This window comes from Eptesicus fuscus, chromosome 10 (genome assembly GCF_027574615.1).
Source record: "Eptesicus fuscus isolate TK198812 chromosome 10, DD_ASM_mEF_20220401, whole genome shotgun sequence".
Lineage (NCBI taxonomy): Eukaryota > Metazoa > Chordata > Mammalia > Chiroptera > Vespertilionidae > Eptesicus > Eptesicus fuscus.
In genome coordinates, this window is record NC_072482.1 from 88,196,001 (window position 1) to 88,219,355 (window position 23,355).

At 35.6% G+C, this 23,355-nt stretch overlaps 1 protein-coding gene and 1 long non-coding RNA gene across 6 annotated transcripts in view; one reads left to right on the top strand and one right to left on the bottom strand.

The window, feature by feature from the left end:
* The window catches only part of TAB2 (TGF-beta activated kinase 1 (MAP3K7) binding protein 2), a 65,817-nt gene that overhangs the window by 30,465 nt on the left and 11,997 nt on the right, over nucleotides 1-23,355 (top strand). For 2 of the 4 annotated variants that reach the window (XM_028136250.2, XM_008159425.3), the window contains 2 exons: nucleotides 8,209-8,399; nucleotides 14,449-15,946. In XM_028136250.2, coding sequence (XP_027992051.1) covers nucleotides 8,298-8,399; nucleotides 14,449-15,946 — 1,600 coding nt within the window. In that variant the 5' untranslated portion in view covers nucleotides 8,209-8,297. Of the gene's footprint in view, nucleotides 1-1,331; nucleotides 1,420-8,208; nucleotides 8,400-14,448; nucleotides 16,242-23,355 lie in introns of those variants that run through there. The other 2 variants (XM_028136251.2, XM_054721752.1) reach the window with 2 other exon arrangements.
* LOC129150437 (uncharacterized) overlaps nucleotides 1-23,355 on the bottom strand; it is a 78,387-nt gene that overhangs the window by 24,385 nt on the left and 30,647 nt on the right. Inside the window, exon 4 of one of the 2 annotated variants that reach the window (XR_008557185.1) lies at nucleotides 18,999-19,066. The exons of the other annotated variant lie outside the window; for it this stretch is intronic. This is a non-coding gene — a long non-coding RNA (uncharacterized LOC129150437). The remainder of the gene's footprint in view (nucleotides 1-18,998; nucleotides 19,067-23,355) is intronic. 2 annotated transcript variants of the gene reach the window in all.

Sequence of the window (23,355 nt, forward strand, 5' to 3'; positions counted from 1 at the left end):
AACATTATAAAATGTTATTTCATAAAGATGCTAATTAAATTATCACTTGCATATATTTTACAGTTCAGAGTTCATATTTCATTAGGGAAGTCTTTCTATATTTATTGATAAATATTATAGGATGAAATTCTGATTTCTTTTTTATTTAGTTAAATAATTAAAAATATTATTAATTGAATATCATCTAAGGGTACCTATAATTATTTGGAAAAATATGAAACATTTATATATAATAAATCTGCTGAGATGGGAGTTTCTATACAGTTCTGAGATGATTCTTGACAATATAACAAAAAATTCATTTAGTTTAGCCATAATAAGACGAATAGCCAACTCTACAATGAAGTGTTGGATTTGAAAGACTGGCAAATACTTAAGAAAATTATTGCATTGTACATATTGTATTTTAGAGACTTGATTCAGTTCAATATTGTTTTATTAGTTTTAACTTTGCTCATGTTGAATTCTCTTTCTTTTTAAGATTCTGAGTGCTATTATAGTGATGACATCTGGTTTAAATCTTTTGCTTTGCACATAGATTTTATCTTTGTTAGCAGGCTTAGAGGTCTCATGATTTACCATAGTTGTCAGATTACCAATCAATTGTATGTGTATAATTTAAATTTGCCAGTTTAACTTTTGGTTAGTTATGAAAAGTTTTAAGACATCAATAATAACATTATGTCTAACTCGTGAACTTAGTCATCACACTCCTAGTGTTAACCCAGAGCCATAACACATACCTAGCATCTGGCTATCAGTTCATTCTGGAGAAAAGTCAACTGAGAGCCATTACATTAGAAAGAAGCTGGGCAAAGTGATATGAGAATTAGGAAAAACAGAGCCAAGAAAGGATTGAAACTGCATGGGGATCAGTTGGTGAACGTTCTCATAACTTTCTCTTAATCTTCATACTACGATGCCATTTTAGATTAATATTTTAACCAAATTGTTATAATTACCACATGTCATTAAGTTCACTGGTTCATTACAAATGTTTATGGTTAATGTGACATGGAAATTGGTTCTTTCAAGTGCTTTCATTTTCTTTCTCCTTTTTCCCCCTTTTACTAATAAATAGGATCTTATTGTCATATCACATATTTATATTATCTTTTTCTTAAAGATTATATTTATGTACAGGATGGATTATCCAAAAATTAAGTAAAAAGAGGGGCACTAACAGTAACTCTGTTTTTATCTTAAAGCCCTAATGTATTGGAAAATAATGAGAGATGAGTTGGAAAATACACAAAAAGTCGTTATATAATATGTTTTGATGAATTATAACCATTCTGTCTTAGATTTATTGCACTTTTTTTGATCCTTAGAAAATGGTAGCACTCACCACAAAACCACAGTACATAAATTGCCAAGTGTGGCTGAATTGCACATTCCTTTTAGAAGAACGTATTACTGGTAAGCCTTTTAGCCATAAGAAATGGTCAGCATTCATAGACTTGAGGCAGTGTATTAAAGGAGAAAATTGGGAAGCTTTATTTTTAAGAAGAGGTAGTGTAGATTATTATGTTACTTCATCTGTTAATGTTTATTATTTTTCTTTAGAAAGTAAATTAGTATAGGATTTTAAAGTTGAGAAATCTATTGTTTGGTAACATAATTCATTGTTCCCTTCTAGCTTATAAAAAAACTCTATACATAATAGATAACCTAAATTAAGTAGCATTCAGATGATTGATTTTGGTATGTTACTGTTATTTTGTTTTTGCAAATAACTGGTTAACTATGTAAAATGATTGGATATGACATCTGTTTTATGCTAAAGACATTATATTTATCTTGTTTTTAATCTTGAATGGTGTTAGTATTTGAATTTTAGATTTTTTATTCTTATACTTGAACTTGTAGAAAAATAGCTTGATATTATAGATTTGGGGGGGGTGTATTTTGCTTTGCCCTCGTAAATTTGTAACATCATGTTCCAAGAAATATAATTCTACTAATTTGCTATTAAAAATAATTTTGAAATTTTTCATGTTTAATGACATTTGTAAATTATTTTAAAGTTAAAAAATGTGAAGTGCACACTCATCATGCGAGGAATACAACTGTTCATGGCTTGTAGGCAATTTGAGTCTTAATTCTTATGTACTATAACACCTCATTGACCCCCCCCTCGTCGGGGGATGAGGCATTCTCTGAACGCGCTATGTAATTTAAATTTACCTCTTAAAGCACTGAATCACAAAAATAGACAAGAAGACTGGTTGTATTGCTTACTTTCCCTGTGAAATAAACAGTACATTTCATACTTGAAATTTTATGATTCAAACCATCATCGTGAATGAGAATTATATTGTGTGGTTGTAATTTATATATGGTATGTAATAAAACATTAAAAGGGAAAAAAATGTGAAGTGCATCAATTATTACCTAACTGGCACTTGATGACGTATTTACATAATACATCAATAATGTAAAAGGTGCTTAAAATTGTACATGTAATTAGGCAGGTAATATAATTATTTTTCTGGCTAAATCCTAAAATCTTCCTTCAGGCCAAAAGGTTTCAAAACTTGCTTTAACTTTTATTTAAAAAATTATAGCATCATCCTGCTATTTTTATTGCATATCATAGCTTCTTTCTATCATAGTCTTTAAAGAATAACTCAACTGCAGTGTGATAATGTCAGGTAGTCCACAGAAGAGACACATTATAATTAGTGATAAGAAACTGTTAATATCATATTGACAACCAAAGATAAGTTGAAACATTCTGCCTTCCCATTAGACATCCTGGGGAAGTTAGTGTTAATAGTTGTTGGGGTCAGAGGGGCTTTGCAGTAGTTCTGTTAACACTTGACATAGGTGTTTATTTCTAAAAATCACCACGCTTTGCAAATTGTACCAAAAACACAAACAAACAGAGTTTATGGAAAAAATAAATTTGGGGTACAACACTCAAAAACTTCATTAAATGAACATTAAAAAAAGATAGGAACCTTAAAAAAAGCATGGTAGTATAAATGTTAAGCGGTTAAGAAATATATAAATACTTATACAGCATTTATACAAATAAATATTGTTCTTTGCTTTGAAAAAACCTGAATTTGCTTACAGAAGTGAACATAAGTATGGCAGCTTATTATTGTGAAGAGGTTAAAGGAGGGTTTTCTGAAATCAGAAGGAAAGTTGTAACAAAAGATGTGGATGGGTGTGACCGACTGCATACAGATGTAGTGAGTGAGGGAACTAACATGTTTGAGGTGTGTTCATATTTACATTTTGTATATTAACTTGTTTCAGGTGAATATGATTTTCTGCATCCATCTAGTATTTCTCACAGACAAAATCACAGCAAAAATTTACTTAATGCTCAAATTGTTCCCTAATATATCAATTATATTGGAACAAATATGCAGTTTCAAAGCAAGGTGTTATAGCAGCACTGACTTATAGTTGAGGGTAAGGAAAACACTTTCGTTTGGAGAGACTACTACTTTTTATAGTAGTCTTTAAAATATATATGTGTTTTGATGCATATTTAGAGATTCCTTGCAACAAATATTTACTAAGCATCTTCTAGTTGCCATACACTAAATATTTAGGATACAGCAGTGAATAAGTTACTTTCTCCACTTTGAAACCAATGTTAGTGTAAAGAATCTGTTGCCAAGAGTTGGTTTTAAGAGGTAAAATTGGACAGATGTGTGAAAGAGGAAGTCTAGCAAGGAGTCTACTGGGCAACAAGGCTTTTCTCTAACCTATCACATTACTTACTTTTACAAGATTTCCTAGGTCCTGTGTAACTCAAGATTCCAATATTCACAGAAAAAAATTATTATCGCCAGAGGTTACATCCCAAGTGCCCATCAGTAGATGAGTAGATTTAAAAAAAAAACTATGTTACATTCACACCCTGAAATACTATGCAGCAGTAAAAAAGAAGGATCTCTTACCCTTTGAGACAGCACAGAGGGACCTGGAAAGTATTATGCTAAGCGAAATAAGCCAGTCAGAGAAAGACAAGTATCACACGATCTCACTCATATGTGGAATCTAAAGAACAAAATAATTTCCTTCCTAAATATCTTTTTAAGTTTTTCCCTCTATTCAGTCTCCATTGGTTTCTCTGCATTTACAAGCTGTTACATTTCCTGGTTAGACTACAGTTTTCTAACTGGTCTTCTCACATATTCTTTTGCCCTTTTCTCTATGTTATAGCCAGCGATTCTCCATATATATGTAATTTCTCGATCATGTCACTCTTCCTACTTCTGAGCTTAAATCCTTCAAGTGGCTTCCCATTACTCTGAAATGGGAAGTAAAACCTCCAAATTTTAATGACCTATGAAGCACTTCATAATTTGGGCCCTACCTTTCTCTCGCTCTGTTCTCTACAATTTTTCATAATGTACCATACCACCTTTCAATTTCTGTTTTTGAATGATGTGAAGAAAAGAGTAAAAAATTGATAGCAAGATAAACTGAGATGGCAGGCATCAGATCTGGTAGCAGAAGGAGACACGAAAGATAAAATAGTGGGCAAGTTAAAATAGTTATCTAAATATGAACGTGTATTTAATCCATGGGTTTCTGTGGCCTGGAGAGCAAGGGCATTATGAATGACACATAGTAAAGACTGTGAATTCTATTGTGTTCCTCCAATTAGTATTGATATTTGGTTGGTTGTTTTGTTTGTTTGCTTGCTTGCATGTCTGTTTTAGTTAACTTGGCTGAACTCAAACTATAGACTGAAATCTCAGTTTTGTTTTTTTAGCCTTAGCCTGACTGCTTGGAATCACTCACATATGTGTAGTTTGGGGATCAGAGATGTGTGTAGATAGAATATGTAGAATTTGGTGCTTCTGTTCTTTCTGTGATTTACTCAGTAGTTTTCAGCTGTTGTGGTTATGTCAAAGTCTGTCCTTTGTTTCAGTAAGTGAGTAAGATTGCAGGTTTTCTGTCTAGGGTTTATCTACCCAAACCAACTGGGGCCAGCTTTCTGGCTATAAGCTATTTTTAAAAATGGAAAGTCACCCCATGCTGTACTCTCTCCTAAGTACTGACTCCCTTCTCCCCATCCCTAGCACCACCACTACCACCCCATTGCTGTTTCTGCTTTCTGCCTTCAAGTAGTTGCTTTTTATACTTTGTCTGTTTATAGTTGTTCTTGGTGAGAGAGTTGGTCTAGTAGGAGCTACTTAGCCATTCCAGGAAGTGGAACCCCCAAATACATTTGTGCATTTGAACAGTTTCTTCATTTGTGTACTTGATAGTCTGTAAGAGAAAAGCAAGTGTGATAGTTTTTTTAAGAATTTCAGAGCTTTCTGTATATGTTTTAATAATGAAATAAGTTGAAATTTATTTTTTATTTATCCTCTTTTAAATAATAAAATGGTGCTGAATTAGACTGAAAATGTATCTGCTTCGCCCTCTGGATAAGCTTCTCCCTCTAGATACTTGCTTCTGGGAGCAGCAAATATCTAGATCATTAGAAATGTCTTGAAACAAAATAATTTGAAGAAATCAAACAGTAAAACTTTCATTTTATCAAAATGTTGCTTCTTTGACCTAAATCCTAGGGAGATAGCAGTAAGCTTCAAAGTTCTTAATCCTGTGGAACTAACATTTTAGAGATACCTAGATAGATAATAAGTATATGTCATGTATCGATAAATGCTATGAAGAAAATGGGTATAAGAATGTGATGGGTTGGTAGACAAGTGTGGCATTATTTTAGATAGATTGGTCAGGGAAGCTGTTTCTGAGGAAGTGACATTTGGTTAGAGATCTTCATGAGGTAAGAGAAGGAGCCATGCAAGCAGTCTGAGGGGAAAGTATTCCAGGCACAAGGAACAGCCAGTCCAAAGGCCTACGGGAGGAATGAGATTGGCTTCTTTGAGAAATCAAAGAACCAAAGGCTCAGTTCAGAACTGAGGGAACAAGGAGAATGGTAGGAGATGAAGTTTGAGGGGTGGTAGTTAGCCAGGAGTTGTGTGTTGCAGAATTTTGAGCATGGGAGAATGATTGACTTAATTTTTACAAAGTCACACCCCTCAATAGAGTAGGGGGGTGCATGTAGAACAAGAGTAGAGGCTTTCAATCTAGGTGAATTATGATGGTGGCTTGGACAAAAGCAGTAACAGAGATGGGGAAATTCAGATTCAGAATTTTTTTTTTTTTTGTAGATATATCTAACTAACATGATTTGATGATGGATTAGATATGGGATGTTAGAGAAGGAACAACTATATGAATGATGGTACTATTTGCTGAGATGAAAAAGACTGGGAAAGGACTGGTTTGGATGAGGGGAAATTAAGAAATTGATTTTGGACACAAAAGGATTTTGGATATACAGAAGGAGGTATGTCAGGCAGGCAGCAGGCCATATTAGTCTGGGACTCCAGGGCGAGAGCTCCTGTGGAGTTGGAGATACAAATTTGCAAAGCCTCTGTTTAAAGCAGTGTGTTTGGATGAGATTACCTTGAAGAGAAGTGTAGGTATAGTTGAAAAGAAACCCTAGACCTGAACTCCCTAGCCCAGCAACATTTAGATGTCAAGAAAAGGAAGAGAATCTGAAAAAAACTGAGAAGGAGCTGCCAGTGAGTAGGATGAAAACCAGAAGAGTATAAACCTTAGAAGTCAAGAAATTGTTTAAAGAATGAGGGAGTGACTGAGGAGAGGTCTGTAAGATGAAGACTGAGGACTGACCTTTAGTTTGAAAATCCGAAGGTCTGTTGATAGTTTTGGTAAGTATAGTTTCAGTAGGAAAAGCTATGAAAGCCTGATTGGGGTAGATTTATAAGAGATTAGGAGGAAGGAAATGAAGATGATTAAGTATAAACAACCCTTTCCAGGAGTTTTAGTCCAGAAGAGGGAAGGGGCAGAGTAAAGTCAAGGGTAGCTTTCTCAAGATGAGCAGCACCCCTTAAATTATTTTTAAATATCGTTTACTAATTTTCAGTACTTTCCTCCTGCAGCCCTTTTGTAGAAACACTTACTTTCAGTGCTGAAATTGTGTGTGTATGTGTCTTACATAGAAATAGATTTTGGAAATCTATATTGCAAATAACTTGGTTTGACAGTGCTTTCACCTAATATGTAACAAAGCTAGTCACATAGAGTTAAGTAAAATTTAATCAAATGATAATAAAAATCTGAAAGGCTGTACTGTGCATGCTCTCTATTCTGTTGAGGACTCAGAAATTCTGTCGTAACTAAATTTACTAAAAAATAGTTTAATATCTACTGTTATGCTGAAAACTGCCTACAAAGTGCTAGATTTACAATAATGAATCAAAGAGACCTAATTTCTATATTCATGGAATTTACAGACCTGTATTTTCTTAAGGTTATGTTAATGAGGTTAAAAGAAATACTACAGATAAGAAATTTGTTTTAAAGAGACTGTCTTTTTGTTAAATTTATCCTAAAATGAAATGTATTTTAATTATTAAGCAAATGCCATGATTTTAAATATTTTAATATGATATTTTAGTTTAATATACTTATATACTATTTATATCCCAAAGAGGCTTAAATAAGAATCAACATGGTTTACATTAGGAATAAAAATAAGGTAGACAGTTCTCATCTTTGGCCACACATTAGAATCACTTGAGGAACTTTAAAAAATTGATATGCACCGGCTCCTCCCCAACCAATTAAATCAGAATCTCTGGAGTTAAGGCCAAGCGTTAATATTTTTTAAATACTGATTTAATGGAAACACAGAATAAAGTGCTACTATGCCCCTGAGAATGAATTGATTACACACTTAAGGATTAAGTCTATCTGAAAATTAACAGAAAATATCAAATGTATTGGATTATAGGTAATTTTTAAACAAAGCATGCAAAGTTATTTGTAGAACCAAAGTTTTTCAGGTTCTTAATTTTATGTAGAGTAAATGAGAATTACTCTCCTCAGGCCATCCTTTAATCATTAAGAAAAAAATCAGTAAAGTTAGTCACTTTCCCCTTTTAAAAGAATGAGGGAAGACTACCTGGACAATAATTTCTTATTTAAATACCTATGGGAACAGCTGCTTGCCATCAGGAGTTAAAAACTGAAAAGACAGTATAACTTATGTGGAAAGCATTATAGGACTAAATATTTTTATAATTTATATTAAATGTTAGGTACTAGAGCACAATACCCTTTTGTATTGAAATTTAAAATCCACAACAATATTCATTCTATAATCAGTTCTCATTAAAATTTTCTTTCTTTCTTTCACAGAAAATGCTTGGACAGAAGAGATGAGTACTATTTCCACTAAGGCCTAGAACTGCCTACTGTATAAGTAGTCCTGATCGGGCAATATACGAATGGCCCAAGGAAGCCACCAAATTGACTTTCAGGTTTTACATGACCTGCGACAAAAATTCCCTGAAGTACCTGAAGTTGTTGTATCCAGGTGCATGTTACAGGTCAGTGTTCAATGATTTCTGAATTTATTAATACAAACCTGGTATTTTGTTAAACATTGGAAGAAAACTCTTATCTTCTTGTTGGCATTAATGTGCTATGATGAAAAGAGATGAGCTTTGGTGTCTGATAGTCATGTGGCCTTTAACAAGTTATTTAGTCTCTGTATCCCATCAGTAAGATGGACAATACCTACCTTGTAAAGTAGATGTGAGGATGAAATGAGATCCCAGTAGGCATTGGTATATGGTTTATATTTACTATGAGCTTGCTTTACTTTTCCCCCTCCTATTTTACCAGGTCTTCATGTGAAAGTGAGAAAAATCATTAAATAGGAGTCAAGACTCTTGGGTTCTAATCCTAAATAGGCACCCCATGCATATTTGGCAAGTACTATGCCTTCTTTGTACTTGAGTTTTGTTATCTGTAAAAATGAAGGAATTGACTTGACAAACCCTAACAACCCAATTCTAGAGAAAAAAGTTTATCTTTATATTTTTAAATTAATCTAAGTTTTCTAATTAATATCACTAAACAGCTAATAAATTTTTATATTTTTATTAGTATGCACAATTTCAGAAATCCATAATTCTAAATATTCAGTGATATTGTGCTTTCTCATTTGATTAAACTGGAAATCTGTCAAAACTATTTTTCAGTTTGTTCAAATAGAGCTAAAAAAGAGTAATTTGGATTTAAACATATTTACTCTTGACAAATTATTTTTAAAGTTTCAATTTGTATGAAAATTTTAAAGACTTTGTATTTGACATTAACTTCATTTTGTTCACACCCTTATTACCTTTTTTAAAAAATATTTTTATTGATTTCAGGGAGGGAGGAAGAGAGAGAGAGAGAGAGAGAGACAGAGGAATATCAATGATGAGAGAATCATTGATCAGCTGCCTCCTGCACCCCCCACACTGGGGATTGAGCCCAAAACCCAGGCATGTACCCTGACTGGGAATCGAACTATGACCTCCTGGTTCATAGGTTGATGCTCAACCACTGAGCCCAAACCAGCCGGGCCACCCTTCTTACCTTTTATTTGTACATGTAATTGGTGTGTGCCAATTCTAACCTTGTTTGATATCTCCCATCCGTCTTCCTCACTTTTGCCAAAGTGTCTTTCTAAATGCTGATTTTAACATATATTTACCTGTTTAAACCTTGTTATTGTTCTTCATACCTTCAGAATAAAGTTCATATCTTGACTGGGGAATAACTAGGTCTGTGATCTGGAATTTGCCGCCTTCTGCAGCCTGATCTCTAGCCCAGTCTTTCCTCCTCACACCTTATGCTGTAGTCATCCTTGATTGGAATTCTCCGAATATGCCTAGCTCTTTAAATAATATAGTGTTGAAAATGTTTTAATACTATAATGCCCAAAGTAGATCTTTCGTGTTCTCACCACACACACACAAAAGTTAACTCTCTGAAGTGGTGGATGTGTTAATAAAATTGATTGTGGTACTTTCATAATATATAAATACATGAAATCATTGCATTGTATATCTTTAAAAAATCATATTGTACAACCTGAATATATACAATTTTTATTTGTTAATCATATGTCAGCAAAGCTGTGAGGAAATAAGTAAAAACAAAATTTAAAAACAATAAATAGCATATATTTTGGTGATAAACAGTTTTGAGTTCAAGTTTTGACAGTTACTAGGAGTATTTAACTTCTCTGATCCTTATTTTTCTCAACTGTACAATGGGAATAAAAAAAACTTCACAGAGTATTAAATATAATACAGGTAAAGCAACTAGGAGGAGGTGTAATAAGAATAGAGTCAGAGATTAAAGAAAGTGTGAGGAGGAGCAGAGATAGTGGGAGAAGGTGTCTCCCCTAGAACCCAGGTACCTCTTCCTAACTTTTCAAATAGAACTTTGTGATAAAATAAGACTATGCTGAGAATGTTCCATGAGTCAAAGAAAAATACTATAGGTTCTTCAATAAAATTTTGAGAGTTAATATTGAAAGAACTGTTTAGAACACTTTCCCAATAGCACAGCTATAGAGATTTTGAAGTACCTTAACTGGGACTAAAGCATAGAACCTGTTGTAGAATTATTTAAAATATTTGCTGTTTTTATGTTTTTAATATTCAATTACAGTTGACATTCTATTTAAAATATTTTCAAAAAATAAAGAACTGTATTACTCTTACAGTATGATCTTCAGGAGGGTGTATTAAGCTAAGAAAACAAAACAGATCTGTATATATAGATGAGAGCAGGGAGAATAAATATATACATGTTTATATATTTGCCCATGTTTGCATGAAGAAATGCTGGTAGAGTGAAAAACACAATTAATAAAAAGACTGTTACCAAAAGTGGGCAAGAGGAAACAAGTCAGATATCACCTTCCCTGTGTTAATCTGATTTTACAAATCAAACCTTCCTACAACATGAACTCTGAACTCTGTTTTGTTTCTTGCCAGTTACCCATGAGGCACACCATATACTCTTTTATATTCAGTTATTAATCATTCTGGGCATCCAGTAATGTGCTGTTTAGCTGATGTAACAAGAAAGAAACAGGGAGAGCAACTCGGGGATACAATTAGGGTGTAAGTCTTCCCAAATTTGGAGAAATAATTTTAAATTGTAAAGGTAAATTAAGCTACATCTAAATGTAGTATAAATCTTACTTAGTGACAGCCTTTCTTTGGGAGCTGCTCTCCCTTTCTCAATTGTGTTGGTATCTGTCCTTTCTCTGAAGAGATCCTCCTTATAATGTACTGGTTTAGAACTTTTCTAGATGGAAAAAAAAACACACGTAGTATACAAAATATAAGAAATGAGTAGTTACAGGATCATACCCACTGGTACTTTTCTTCTTAAACATTATGCTTCTTAGGAGAACAGAAGGCTCTATTCGCTGTTCTCTTCTGGGCTTTATTTACTGCTCAGATCCCTGTTTCTGGAACTACTCACATCACTTCCTTGTGCTCTGGAGTCTCTAAGATAGCTATATTATCAGTAGGTATAGTTCATATCTTTACAATTGATCGATGTTTAGTGATAAATCTTAGAACAGTATGAAAATATAGCATAGTTGGTACTTTGATTTTTTTAACTGAATTTTTCACTAATTCTCTTAATATGATTGAATCTGTAAGTTTAAAATTGCTATTTCTTTTAGAAGTAATGCATTAAGTATTGTTCATTCTTTTTTTGTAAAACTTAGTATTTGAATAGCATATCCTTAGTTGATGCCTTCGTAGATGACCTTCACCTGTAGTCTTTATCCATATTTCTGTTAAAACACCTACAATTCTATATTATATTTGTGTACATATTAATCTTCTCCACTGGACTGTGAGTTCTTTAAGAGTAGTGATTGTATTCCTTTCTACTTGCCTAATGGGTGCTCAGTAGATACTGGTTTAAGGAGTGAATGAATAAGAGTTTGAGAAGGGTGATCATAATGTATACTTTGATTACTATCTATAATCTCCATGTCTGTACAAGAAGCTTGGGGAAGAATGAAAGAGGAACTGGAATTGTGATTCAGATGGCTTGGTTCACTTTCTTAGCTTTGAAGAGATTGCAGATTTGTATGTACTAGTATACAAAAAAGTAATGATGCTCAACCTTTAAAAAACTCATCCCACATGTTTTGATACACTTAAAAGGAATCCTCTACACTATAGAAGTAGTTAAGGGCTTATTTGAGAAATAGTTGATTCCAGGTCTAAGATATGGAGTATACAAGGTGATCTGAACATCTTGTCATGTCGGAAAGCATGGGAGCTTTGAAAACTACTGGGTTCATGTTAGTGTACATAGGAAGCAACTTGAAGTTATTCCTGCTAGCCTAGAAATAGGATATAATGACCACAATCCGTTACACACATCAGAATGTTAAAGATACAGGAGTTTATAATGATACAAAAAAATCTTAGTCACCTTTGGAGGTTGCTAGGGTATCAATTCATTACTCTTCAAACCAGTACAGAGAAATTATTTATTTATCCTGCCTCTTCTGTGCAAAAACTAACCATGCCTACATATTCTACAGTAACCTACAATATTTACTCTCCATTGAACTTCAGTACCACTTATTATTTGGCAGATACTCAACATTTTAATGTTACCTTTTCAAAAGCCCATGCTTGGTTTGTCTCTCTAATCTAGCTGCAAACTCTTCTAGGGAAAAATTGGGTTTTGTATGTCATTGAGTCTTCTACAATCTCAGACAGGGTTCTGTGCGTATTGTGGGTGTTTAATAAATATGTTTATGGATAATTTATGAGTAGTGATTAGTCTCTTCTGAGGATTCTTTAGAAAAAAATCTGTTTCTGGTTGGTTTTTTGTTTTGTTTCTTACTTCTCTGGAGTGGATTTTCCTATGGTGCTACCTAAAGACAGATAATGAACTCAGTTACTCTGGAGGCTATCTGGAGCTGACATTTCATTTATATATGTGTTTGGGGGGTTGTTTTTTTATTTCTTTAAATACTACAAATTTTTTGAATGGCCATTTTAAAAGGATTTGTATAGCACTTAAAGGTGTAAAATATTTAATCATACAGTAGTATATGCTTAAGTTGAATGTTGAGCACTTAAATTGTATTTTTAATTAGGTTGTAATTTTACTTTATTTGCATGAGTTCATCCTACCTAATAAAAGAGTAATATGCAAATTAACCATCACTCTGCCACGCCCACCAGCCAATCAGAGCAAGTATGCAAATAAACCCAACCAAGATGGCTACAGCCACATAGAGCAGGAGGAAGGCTTGGGTTTCCCAGGCAATGGAGGAAACCAAGCTTTCCACCTGCCTTTGCCAGCCTAAACCTCCACTCAAGGCTACAAAGTTTCAATTATAGAAGGTAAATAAATCCAAACAGAATTGGTGGCAGCCACAGAGCTGGAAAGAGCGGGAGGCTAGGGTTGCCCCTGGCAATGGAAGAAGCAAAGCTTTCCGCACACCCTGGCCAGCCCAGGCCTCCACTCCAGGCTACAAAGTTTCAATTATAGAAGATACATAAATTCCAACAGAAATGGCTGCCGGCCACGGAGTGAGCAGGAGGCTTGGCTCCGCTCCAGGCTACAAAGTTTCAATTGTAGAAGGTAAATAAATTCCAGATACCAGGGCCTCCGCTTGGGTGGCCAGGGGGCGTGGCTGGCCTGCAAACCACCACAGGCCCCTCACTCAGGCCATCCCACACCCCAAGGGAACCCCCACCCTGATCCGGGACACCTTCAGGGCAAACCAGCTGGCCCCCACCTGTGCACCAGGCCTCTATCCTATCTAATAAAAGAGTAATATGCAAATTGACCATCATCCAACACACAAGATGGCTGCCCCCATGTGGTCAAAGATCCTGCCCCCATGTAGACACAAGATGGCCAGCAGGGGAGGGCAATTGGGAGGGACCAGGCCTGCAAGGGAGGGCAGTTGTGGGCGATCAGGTCAGCAGGGGAGGGCAGTTGTGGGCAATCAAGCAAGCAGGGGAGGACAGTTGGGAGGCACCAGACCTGCAAGGGAGGGCAGTTGAGAGGGACCGGGCCTACATGGGAGGGTAGTTGGGGGCAAACAGGCTGGCAGGGGAGCAGTTAGGCATCAATCAGGCTGGCAGGGGAGTGGTTAGGGGGTGATCAGGCTGGCAGGCAGAAGCGGTTAGGGGCAATCAGGAAGGCAGGCAGGCAAGCAATTGGGAGCCAGCAGTCCTGGATTGTGAGAGGGATCCCAGATTGGAGAGGGTGCAGGCTGGGCTGAGGGACACCGCCCCCCCCCACCGCCCCCTTGCACGAATTTCATGCACCGGGCCTCTAGTTTTACTATAAAATAGCTTCTAAAATAAAATAATGGCTTGGTTCACTTAGCTATTGCTAATTAGAGAACTTTTCCATTATATTGGTAATAAGGATTTTTAATTCAACTATTTGCATCAATATTTCTTCTCAAATTAATTTCAAATATATCTTACAATTTTATTAACATTTGTCGATTATGTAATATTTTAGTAGTGATGCATAAACATTAGCTTATGGTTCTTAACATCAAGCTGTTTTTATTTTATTTTCTAGAATAATAATAACCTGGATGCCTGCTGTGCAGTTCTCTCTCAGGAGAGTACACGGTATCTTTACGGTGAAGGAGACTTGAATTTTTCAGATGATTCTGGAATTTCTGGTCTACGCAATCACATGACTTCTCTCAACTTGGACTTGCAGTCACAGAATGTTTACCACCATGGAAGAGAAGGAAATAGAATGAATGGAAGTAGGACTCTAACGCACAGCATTAGTGATGGACAACTTCAAGGTGGTCAGTCCAATAATGAACTATTTCAGCAGGAGCCACAGACAGCACCAGCTCATGTTCCTCAAGGCTTTAACGTTTTTGGAATATCCAGTACATCTGGTGCTTCAAATTCAGCACCACATCTTGGATTTCACTTAGGCAGCAAAGGAACATCCAACTTTTCTCAACCAACTACCAGATTTAATCCCATCATGGTAACTTTAGCCCCAAATATCCAGACTGGTCGTAATACTCCTACATCTTTGCACATACATGGTGTACCTCCACCTGTACTTAACAGTCCACAGGGAAATTCTATCTATATTAGGCCTTACATTACAACTCCTAGTGGTACAACTCGACAGACACAGCATTCTGGCTGGGTATCTCAGTTTAATCCCATGAACTCCCAACAAGTCTATCAACCTTCACAACCTGGTCCCTGGACTACTTACCCTGCATCTAATCCTTTGTCACATACCTCAGCCCAGCAGCCAAATCAGCAAGGCCACCAGACCTCTCATGTCTACATGCCCATCAGTTCACCTACCACCCCACAACCACCAACAATTCATTCATCTGGTAGCTCACAGTCTTCTGCCCATAGCCAATATAACATTCAGAATATTTCAACAGGACCTCGAAAAAACCAGATTGAAATCAAACTTGAACCTCCACAAAGAAACAGCTCTTCAAAATTGCGTTCTTCTGGACCTCGAACTTCCAGCAGTTCCTCTTCTGTCAACAGTCAGACCTTAAATAGAAATCAGCCCACTGTTTACATAGCAGCCAGTCCCCCAAATACTGATGAGGTGATGTCCCGTAGTCAACCTAAGGTCTATATTTCAGCTAATGCCACCACAGGAGATGATCAGGTCATCCGGAATCAGCCTACCCTCTTCATATCCACAAACTCTGGAGCATCTGCCGCCTCCAGGAATATGTCTGGGCAAGTGAGCATGGGTCCTGCCTTTATTCATCACCACCCTCCCAAAAGTCGAGCAATAGGCAATAACTCTGCAACTTCTCCTCGAGTGGTGGTCACTCAGCCTAATACAAAATATACTTTCAAAATTACAGTTTCTCCCAATAAACCCCCTGCAGTTTCACCAGGGGTTGTATCCCCTACCTTTGAACTTACAAATCTTCTAAATCATCCAGATCATTATGTAGAAACAGAGACTGTTCAACACCTCACGGACCCTACTTTAGCACATGTGGATAGAATAAGTGAAGCACGGAAGTTGAGTATGGGATCTGATGATGCTGCCTACACACAAGGTAATAATAATAATAATAATACTGAAAGGGGATCATTTTCCATTCCAGGCTTAGTGCTGTACATTTGATTTCACTGCAGAAATGAGCATCACCATTTTTACTTCATCTTTTAAGAGCCTTTGCGAGTATTCATATAAATTTTAAATTTCAATTTTGTTATTGTATGTAACTTGAAGTTTGAATGATAGAGTTGTGAAATGTTTAGAATAAGCAACTCTTATTTGTTTTCTTAATGTTTATAACACATTTTCAGTTACTGTTTTACCTATGGTGATGCTTACTTTCCCTTTAAAATTACTGCAAATAAAAATTCATAAAACCATTTTAATAAGAGTTAGTGGACTAATATAGTAAATCTGTCTTCTTTGATCAGAATTCTCTTCATTTCTCTAATACATGTTCTTCATCTTATTTTATATCAAAGTCTATATTGCTATGAGTCTTAGAATAATTTAAAGAAAAAATTGAATCCTATTCTTAATATTTGTCTCTTTCAGCCTCACTTTAAAAATTAAGTTAAGGCACCCTGACCGGTTTGGCTCAGTGGATAGAGCATCGGCCTGCGGACTGAAAGATCCCAGGTTCGATTCCGGTCAAGGGCATGTACCTTGGTTGCGGGCACATCCCCAGTAGGAGGTGTGCAGGAGGCAGCTGATTGATGTTTCTCTCTCATCGATGTTTCTAACTCTCTATCCCTCTCTCTTCCTCTCTGTAAAAAAATCAATAAAATATATTTAAAAAAAATAGTAAGTTAATGCAACAACCTTTCCTCTTATTTGGAACTGTTAATAAGAATGTTAGTTTTAAATCTATCTCACTTCAGTATCCTTTTCTGAAATAGATTAGTTGGTATTGGCATAGTGCTAAATTAAATATATATTAATTTATGTTTATAAGAAATACATTGTTTGATATGCCCTCTGCTATAGAATGAGCAGAAGAAAAAGAGGTAAATTAAGTAAACTTTTACCAGGAACCTGCTCATCTCATCACCAAGTCTGCCACCATTACCACCACCAGCCCAAAGGGATAAAATTACATTTGAGTCCTTAAAGTACTACAGGAATCAGAGACAAAAATGAGTGCCGAATAGGAGAAAAAAAAAAAATTTAGAGAGAAATTTCAGCTTTAAATCTATAGATATGAAGAAGAGTCTTATTTTACCTATTAAGAACAAATATTGAAATGCAAATTGCTTACCAGTAATAAGGATACTGGCCAGATACCTATCTACACTTTTCTCTTTCACTCATACCACCTGACTCTACTTAATTTCTGGAAAGTACCAGTAAATACTTTATCATTCACTGTATTCTGAGACTTTCTGGTGTTTTCTCCCATTCATAGAATATGCTTTTTGTAATATTGGCAACTCATTCAAACCAATTGGAGGAGGTGAAAAGGCCTGCTTCCTGTGTTTTGTTATAATAGCCAGAGACTCTTATAAAGCGGACGTTGTTGCCAAAACTGGTTTCTTATTCTCTAATAGGTGTACAGAAATCCACCTGTGGTATTGATCTAACTGGTAAACTACAATGTTTTTTTAAAATTACTTATATAAACATTTTTAATGATATTTTACTGCTTTTTTTTTTTTCATTTCATTTTTTATCTATATGTCTATTCCTATGTCCATGCCAGTACTACACTGTCTTGATAATTATTACTTACTTTTAAAGTTTTGAAATTGGGATGGGTAAGTCATGCTTTGTTCCTTTTCAAAATTATTTTGGCTGTTTGGGATCTCTGACTATTCCATATAAATTTTAGAATTAATCAATTTTAATTTTATTACACTCAAATATTATTTCCCTACATATACTTCTTTTTTTAAAAAAATTTTAATTAAGTATATGTAGGAACAGAAGGTTGTATAATGAAAAGTTAACCCTCACCACAGACAACTAATAGCTATTCACAAATAGTTCATTTTCTATTCTGCTGGAAATTGAAATTATGTATCAAGCATCTATACATTAACATCTCTTTTAAAAAATGGAACATAGTATTTTTGCTCTTTTTCTTCTTTTTTTTTTCTTTGACTATTCCAGGTCAACAAGTGTAGATCTGCTTTCTTTAAAAATGGCCACATAGTATTTTGTACACAATCTCTAACTAGTCCTTTCTTGATAGACCTTAAAATCTTGCTTTTACAAACTGCTGCAGTAAAAATTCCGTATATACATATTTGTGTCCTTGTCCAAGTATGTTGGCAGAAGATATTACTCATAGTGGAACTGCTGTGTCACAGGATATATGTATTTTTTTTATTTTGATAGATGTATCATTTAGGTTTGGTTATGCTGCAGTGACAAACTGTGTCTTCAAAACAACAAAGGTTTATTTCTAGCTCACTTGCCATTATAGATTAGCTGGCGGGATCTGTTCTATATCATCCTCACTCAGGGACCCAGTATGAGGGAAAATCAGTCTCTAGGTTTCCAAGACAAAGGAAATACAGCAAATCTACACTGACTCCTTAAGCTTCTGCCCAAACACATGTTACTCTTTAGCTAAGACACGTCACATAACCACACTTAATTCAGACAGAATGGAGAGGCTCAATTCTATATACAGTAGTGCCCTCTTATCCGTGGAGAATGTGTTCTAAGATCCCCAGTGAATGCCTGAAACTGCAGATATTACCAAACCATATATGTGTGTGTGTGTGTGTGTGTGTGTGTGTGTGTGTGTGTGTGTGTGTGTGTGTATATGTGTATGTATATATGTATGTATATGTATATGTATGTGTATATATATATACACACATATATATGTGTTTTACTTACACATACATATCTGTAATAAAGTTAAACTTATAAGTTAGGCAGAATAAGTGATTAACGACAATTATAATAAAACTAGAGGCCCGATGCACAAAATTCGTGCAAGGGGCTTGGCCCTCGCCGCTCTGGCTTCGTCCAGAAGGTCATCCAGAGGGTGTCCGGAAGGTCATTCGGCTGTCCAGTCTAATTAGTATATTATGCTTTTATTATTATAGATGAGTTATGATAGCAATATACTGTAATGAAAATTATATGATTGTACTCACCTTTTCAATTATGGCTTCTATTTGGAACATATGAATGTGTCAGGATGGCCAGCATCACCACTCCTGTGCTATGGGGATTAGTAAGTAAAATGAGGGTTATTTGAACACAAGCACTGAGATACTACAGTTTATCTGATAACCAAGAAGTGATTAACAAGGTTGGGAGTGGGGAGGTCATGGCATGGATGGCGCAAGATTTCATCATGCTACTCAGAAGAACAGTGTGCCATTTAAAACTTATGAATTGTTCACTTCTTGAATTTGCGATTTAATATTTTCAGGCCATTGTTGAAAGTGAAACTGCAGATTAGGGGGAATTACTATACCTTAGAAGGCAGAGACCCAAAAATACTTGGTGAAGGGAACGACTACCACAGAACATGTTGCCAATTTTAATTTTGAGACTCTCAAAAGATATTCTTCTACTAGAGTATAAACTGGTGGAATATTTATTTTTCCCATATTTATAAATGGGGAACATTTGGCAACATTTTTAAGAAGGTACTTTTCTTCCATCCCTCTCCCACCCACGCTATGTAAGTGATTGAAAAAAAATACATTTTTATCATTCTGTAGGTAAAAATGTCCTGTTTTGGTATTTTTCATTTACATCTTTAAATATGAGTAAGTCCTGGTTGGTGTGGGTCAGTTGGTTGAGTATCATCCCATGCACCAAAGGGTCGAGAGTTTGATTCCCAGTGGGCATATACCCAGGTTTCAGGTTTGATCCTGGTTGGTGTGTGTGCAGGAGGTGTCTAATTGATGTTTCACTTCTTACATCGATGTTTCTCTCTCTCTCTCTCTCCCTCTTCCTCTCTCTAAAATCTCAATAAAAAAGCATGTTCTCCAGTGAAGATTACAAAAAATATATGTAAATATGAGTAAGATTGAGCATCTTTTCAAGTATTAATTTTTTTAAGCCATTTGTAGTTCTTATTTTGTGAACTTGCCTTTTTTTTTTTTGTAGAATGCCTAGTCTGTTGTTCCTAATGTTATTTTAACTTGGTCAATAAATTTTTTTGTTTTATAAATTTTTTATATATTTATGCTTATCAACCTTTTTTTCCTTCTGGTTTCTGGATTTAGTTTTATGTCTTATTTATAAAGCTCTTCTCCATTCCAAGATTTTGAAAAAAAAAATCTTATGTATATATTTTCTTTAATTATAATACTTCTCCTTTAAAACCTTGAACTGGCCTTATTCTCTTTCATATGGAATCTTTTCAAAAACTTGAAATAGCTACTATATTCTCTTTTAAAGTATAAACCTTTCTAAACTATAAACATTCCCAGTTCCTATAGTGGTTCATCCAGTTCATCTTTGAGGCTCTGAGCTTTGATGTGTCTAGACCAGTGATGGCGAACTTATGACACATGTGTCACCACTGACACGCGTAGCCATTTCTGATGCCGAGGATGAAACATTTGCTGCTCCTGAGGATGAAACATTTGCTGCTCCTGAGGATGAAACATTTGCTGCTCCTGAGGATGAAACATTTGCGAAATAATGTTTTTTCCTCAAAGTGACACACTACCCGAGTTATGCTCAGTTTTTTGGCGAAGTTTGACACACCAAGCTCAAAAGGTTGCCCATCACTGGTCTAGACCCATTTTTCTTTTTCTCTAAAACAAAAGTTTTGGACAATGTCTCTACCTTAACGCTATAAGATTGCTTTCAGCATCTTAATGATATACAAATGAATGCCAACAAAGTATTATCAATCAGAGGCCTTATGTTTACCTATTATTAATAATGATGTACAAATAATTGAAATTTCTTAAAAATAATTACAGAGATTAAACATCATTTCTCATAGTCTTCTTACTATATTTGTTGCCCAAATTATGGGCCTACTTACAGAACTGTTGCAAGATCTGACTTTAAACTGACCTTAAAAATGGCAAAATAGATGAAACATCATGATGCTTTATTTTAGAATAATTGCCATCTCTACATTCTTTGCAACTCAATCACCAAGTAAGTGACTGTAATTAGACAGTGGTGTATAAAACATATTCCTGCTGTCAACAGTTACACTCTAGAAAAATCTTGATTTATTTTAGAAGCTGACATTGTACCTTCTTAGGTACAGTGACTTAGATATGTACCTAAAGCATATAAAACTTACAGTGACAGGCAAAAATTTAAAAGAAGTAAGGTACCTATTACATTTCCAATGGCAAATTTAAAAAAAAAAAAAAAAAAAAAAGGCCTAAGCCCTAGCCGATTTTGCTCAGTGGATAGAGCATTAGCCTGTGGTTTGATTCTTGTCAAGGGCACATACATGCCCAGGTTGTGGGTTCGATCCCCAGTAAGGGGCATGCAGGAGGCGACTGATCAATGATTCTCTCTCATCATTGATGTTTTTTCTATCTCTCCCTTCTCCCTTTCCTCTCTGAAATCAATAAAAATAAAAAAGGCCTAAGATCTTTGTATCCATAAATAGCTGGTACATTTTCCAATGGCAAAGGTATTTTGTTAATATGCACATTTCATTTTCTTTTTTTATCTTCTGGAGAAATTAGACATTATTTAAACTATAGAATGCCTAAAATTAGTAAAGCTTACACCATCTAGAGCTTCAGGTGTGTTTCTCTACTTACAAATAAAGTTAAGTAAAAAATTGTCTTCATTGTTCATCAGAAACTGACAAAAGTTTAGTAAAGGCTAAGTTTTCTAAAATTGCTATATAAAACATCTAGCAAACTTATTGGAGTTCTTTGAGAGCCCTAGTTTTTTAATTAGTGGTTATTTTAACAACCACAAGAGGGAGTTGCATGCTTAAATTATCTTTCTTACATTTTAATTTTGACTGAAAGATGATTTAAAAGGTACTAAATATTTTTATACCTGTTATTTCTCCTTTTTTGTCTACTTCAGAGGACAAAATAGATAGGTAAGTTTAGAAAACCAAAGAAGTCAATGTATGATAGAGGTGTTAAATAGATCACTTATTTCCTTGTTAGAACAAGCATATAAAAAGCCACTTTTCTGCAGTGTCAGCAACCTAAAAGTCTTGCCATATCTCCAAAACATATTGTCTTACTAAGTGAAAAGTATTAAGACTCAATATAGGAGACTTTAATATAAATCTCAACTTTTCTGTCAGTATTTCTATTTCTTGGACTTAATATTAGAATTTTACTCTATTATCCATTAAAAGTCAAATTGTTTCATTATTTTACATATAATAGATACCCATCAAGTGACTATAATTTTCAAGGTTTAATACAAAACCTAATTCAGTTTTTGCCCTCAAGGAACTTGAAGTTTAATTGAGAAATATACTTGATAATGAAAAATCTAAAGTTCTGAATTTTTCCAAATGAGAAATGAACTTCTCTCTTGGTGTAATGATTTATTCTGAACTCTGTTTCAGATAAATTTCTTATCTCTGCTTCATTTCTCTCTTCTTCTGGAGAATTCACTAGTTCTTTCATTTGGGAGTTGTTTCCTCATTTTAGTGGTCTGTTTGGGTTTGTGACTATGTTTTAGGTAGATCCTCTACAGTGAGTGGCCAGATTATTATGATCTCTGAACACATAATAATCTGGCCACTCAGTGTGTGTGTGTGTGTGTGTGTGTGTGTTAGAGGCCTGGTGCATGAATTCGTGCATGGGTGGGGTCCTGTCAGCCTGGCCAGGGGGAGGGGACATGGGCGGTTGGCCAGCCTGCCTGCTGGTGAAACTCTTGGTCGAGGGGACAATTTGCATATTAGCCTTTTATTATATAGGATATACACTGAGTGGCCAGATTATTATGTGTTCAGAGATCATAATAATCTGGCCACTCAGTGTATACCTCTCAATCTCTAGTGCAGGGCAGTGTAAAGGCTTTTTCTAATTGGATCAGGCAAAGCCTCCAGAGACCGCCTCTGTCTACAGACTAATGGGAGTCTGACTTGAATTGCCCCCAGGCAATCATCCTCAGTGTGGGAGAGTTTTTTCAACAGGGTGGGGCAGTTGCTTCTGCCTGGAGGCTCATTGTTACTTTGAATCTCTAAGTAGCCACAGGGCAAGGTGTTTTGTCTGTGGGAAAGATGTCCTCCTCTGCGAGGGAATGCAGCCCAGGAAACTTGGGGTGTCTGCCTTCTGAGCTCTATCCCCTGAGTTCCCAGTCCTGGGTTCTGCTCTCAGCTCCAGTCCACTTCACCCTCTCTTTGCCAGAGCACAGGTGGGTGGCTCCACAGGGAGTTTTTGTGCATTGCCTGAACTTTCAGCTGCCACTCCCTGGCAGACAGCACCCCACTGCTTTTCACAGCTAGATGTTATGTGGGTACCTTCCTCAGTTTGGTGTTCTCTGCTGGAGAGCCCAGCTTCGGCATTAGATCCCAGAGTTCTCAGTGGCAACCCCCAC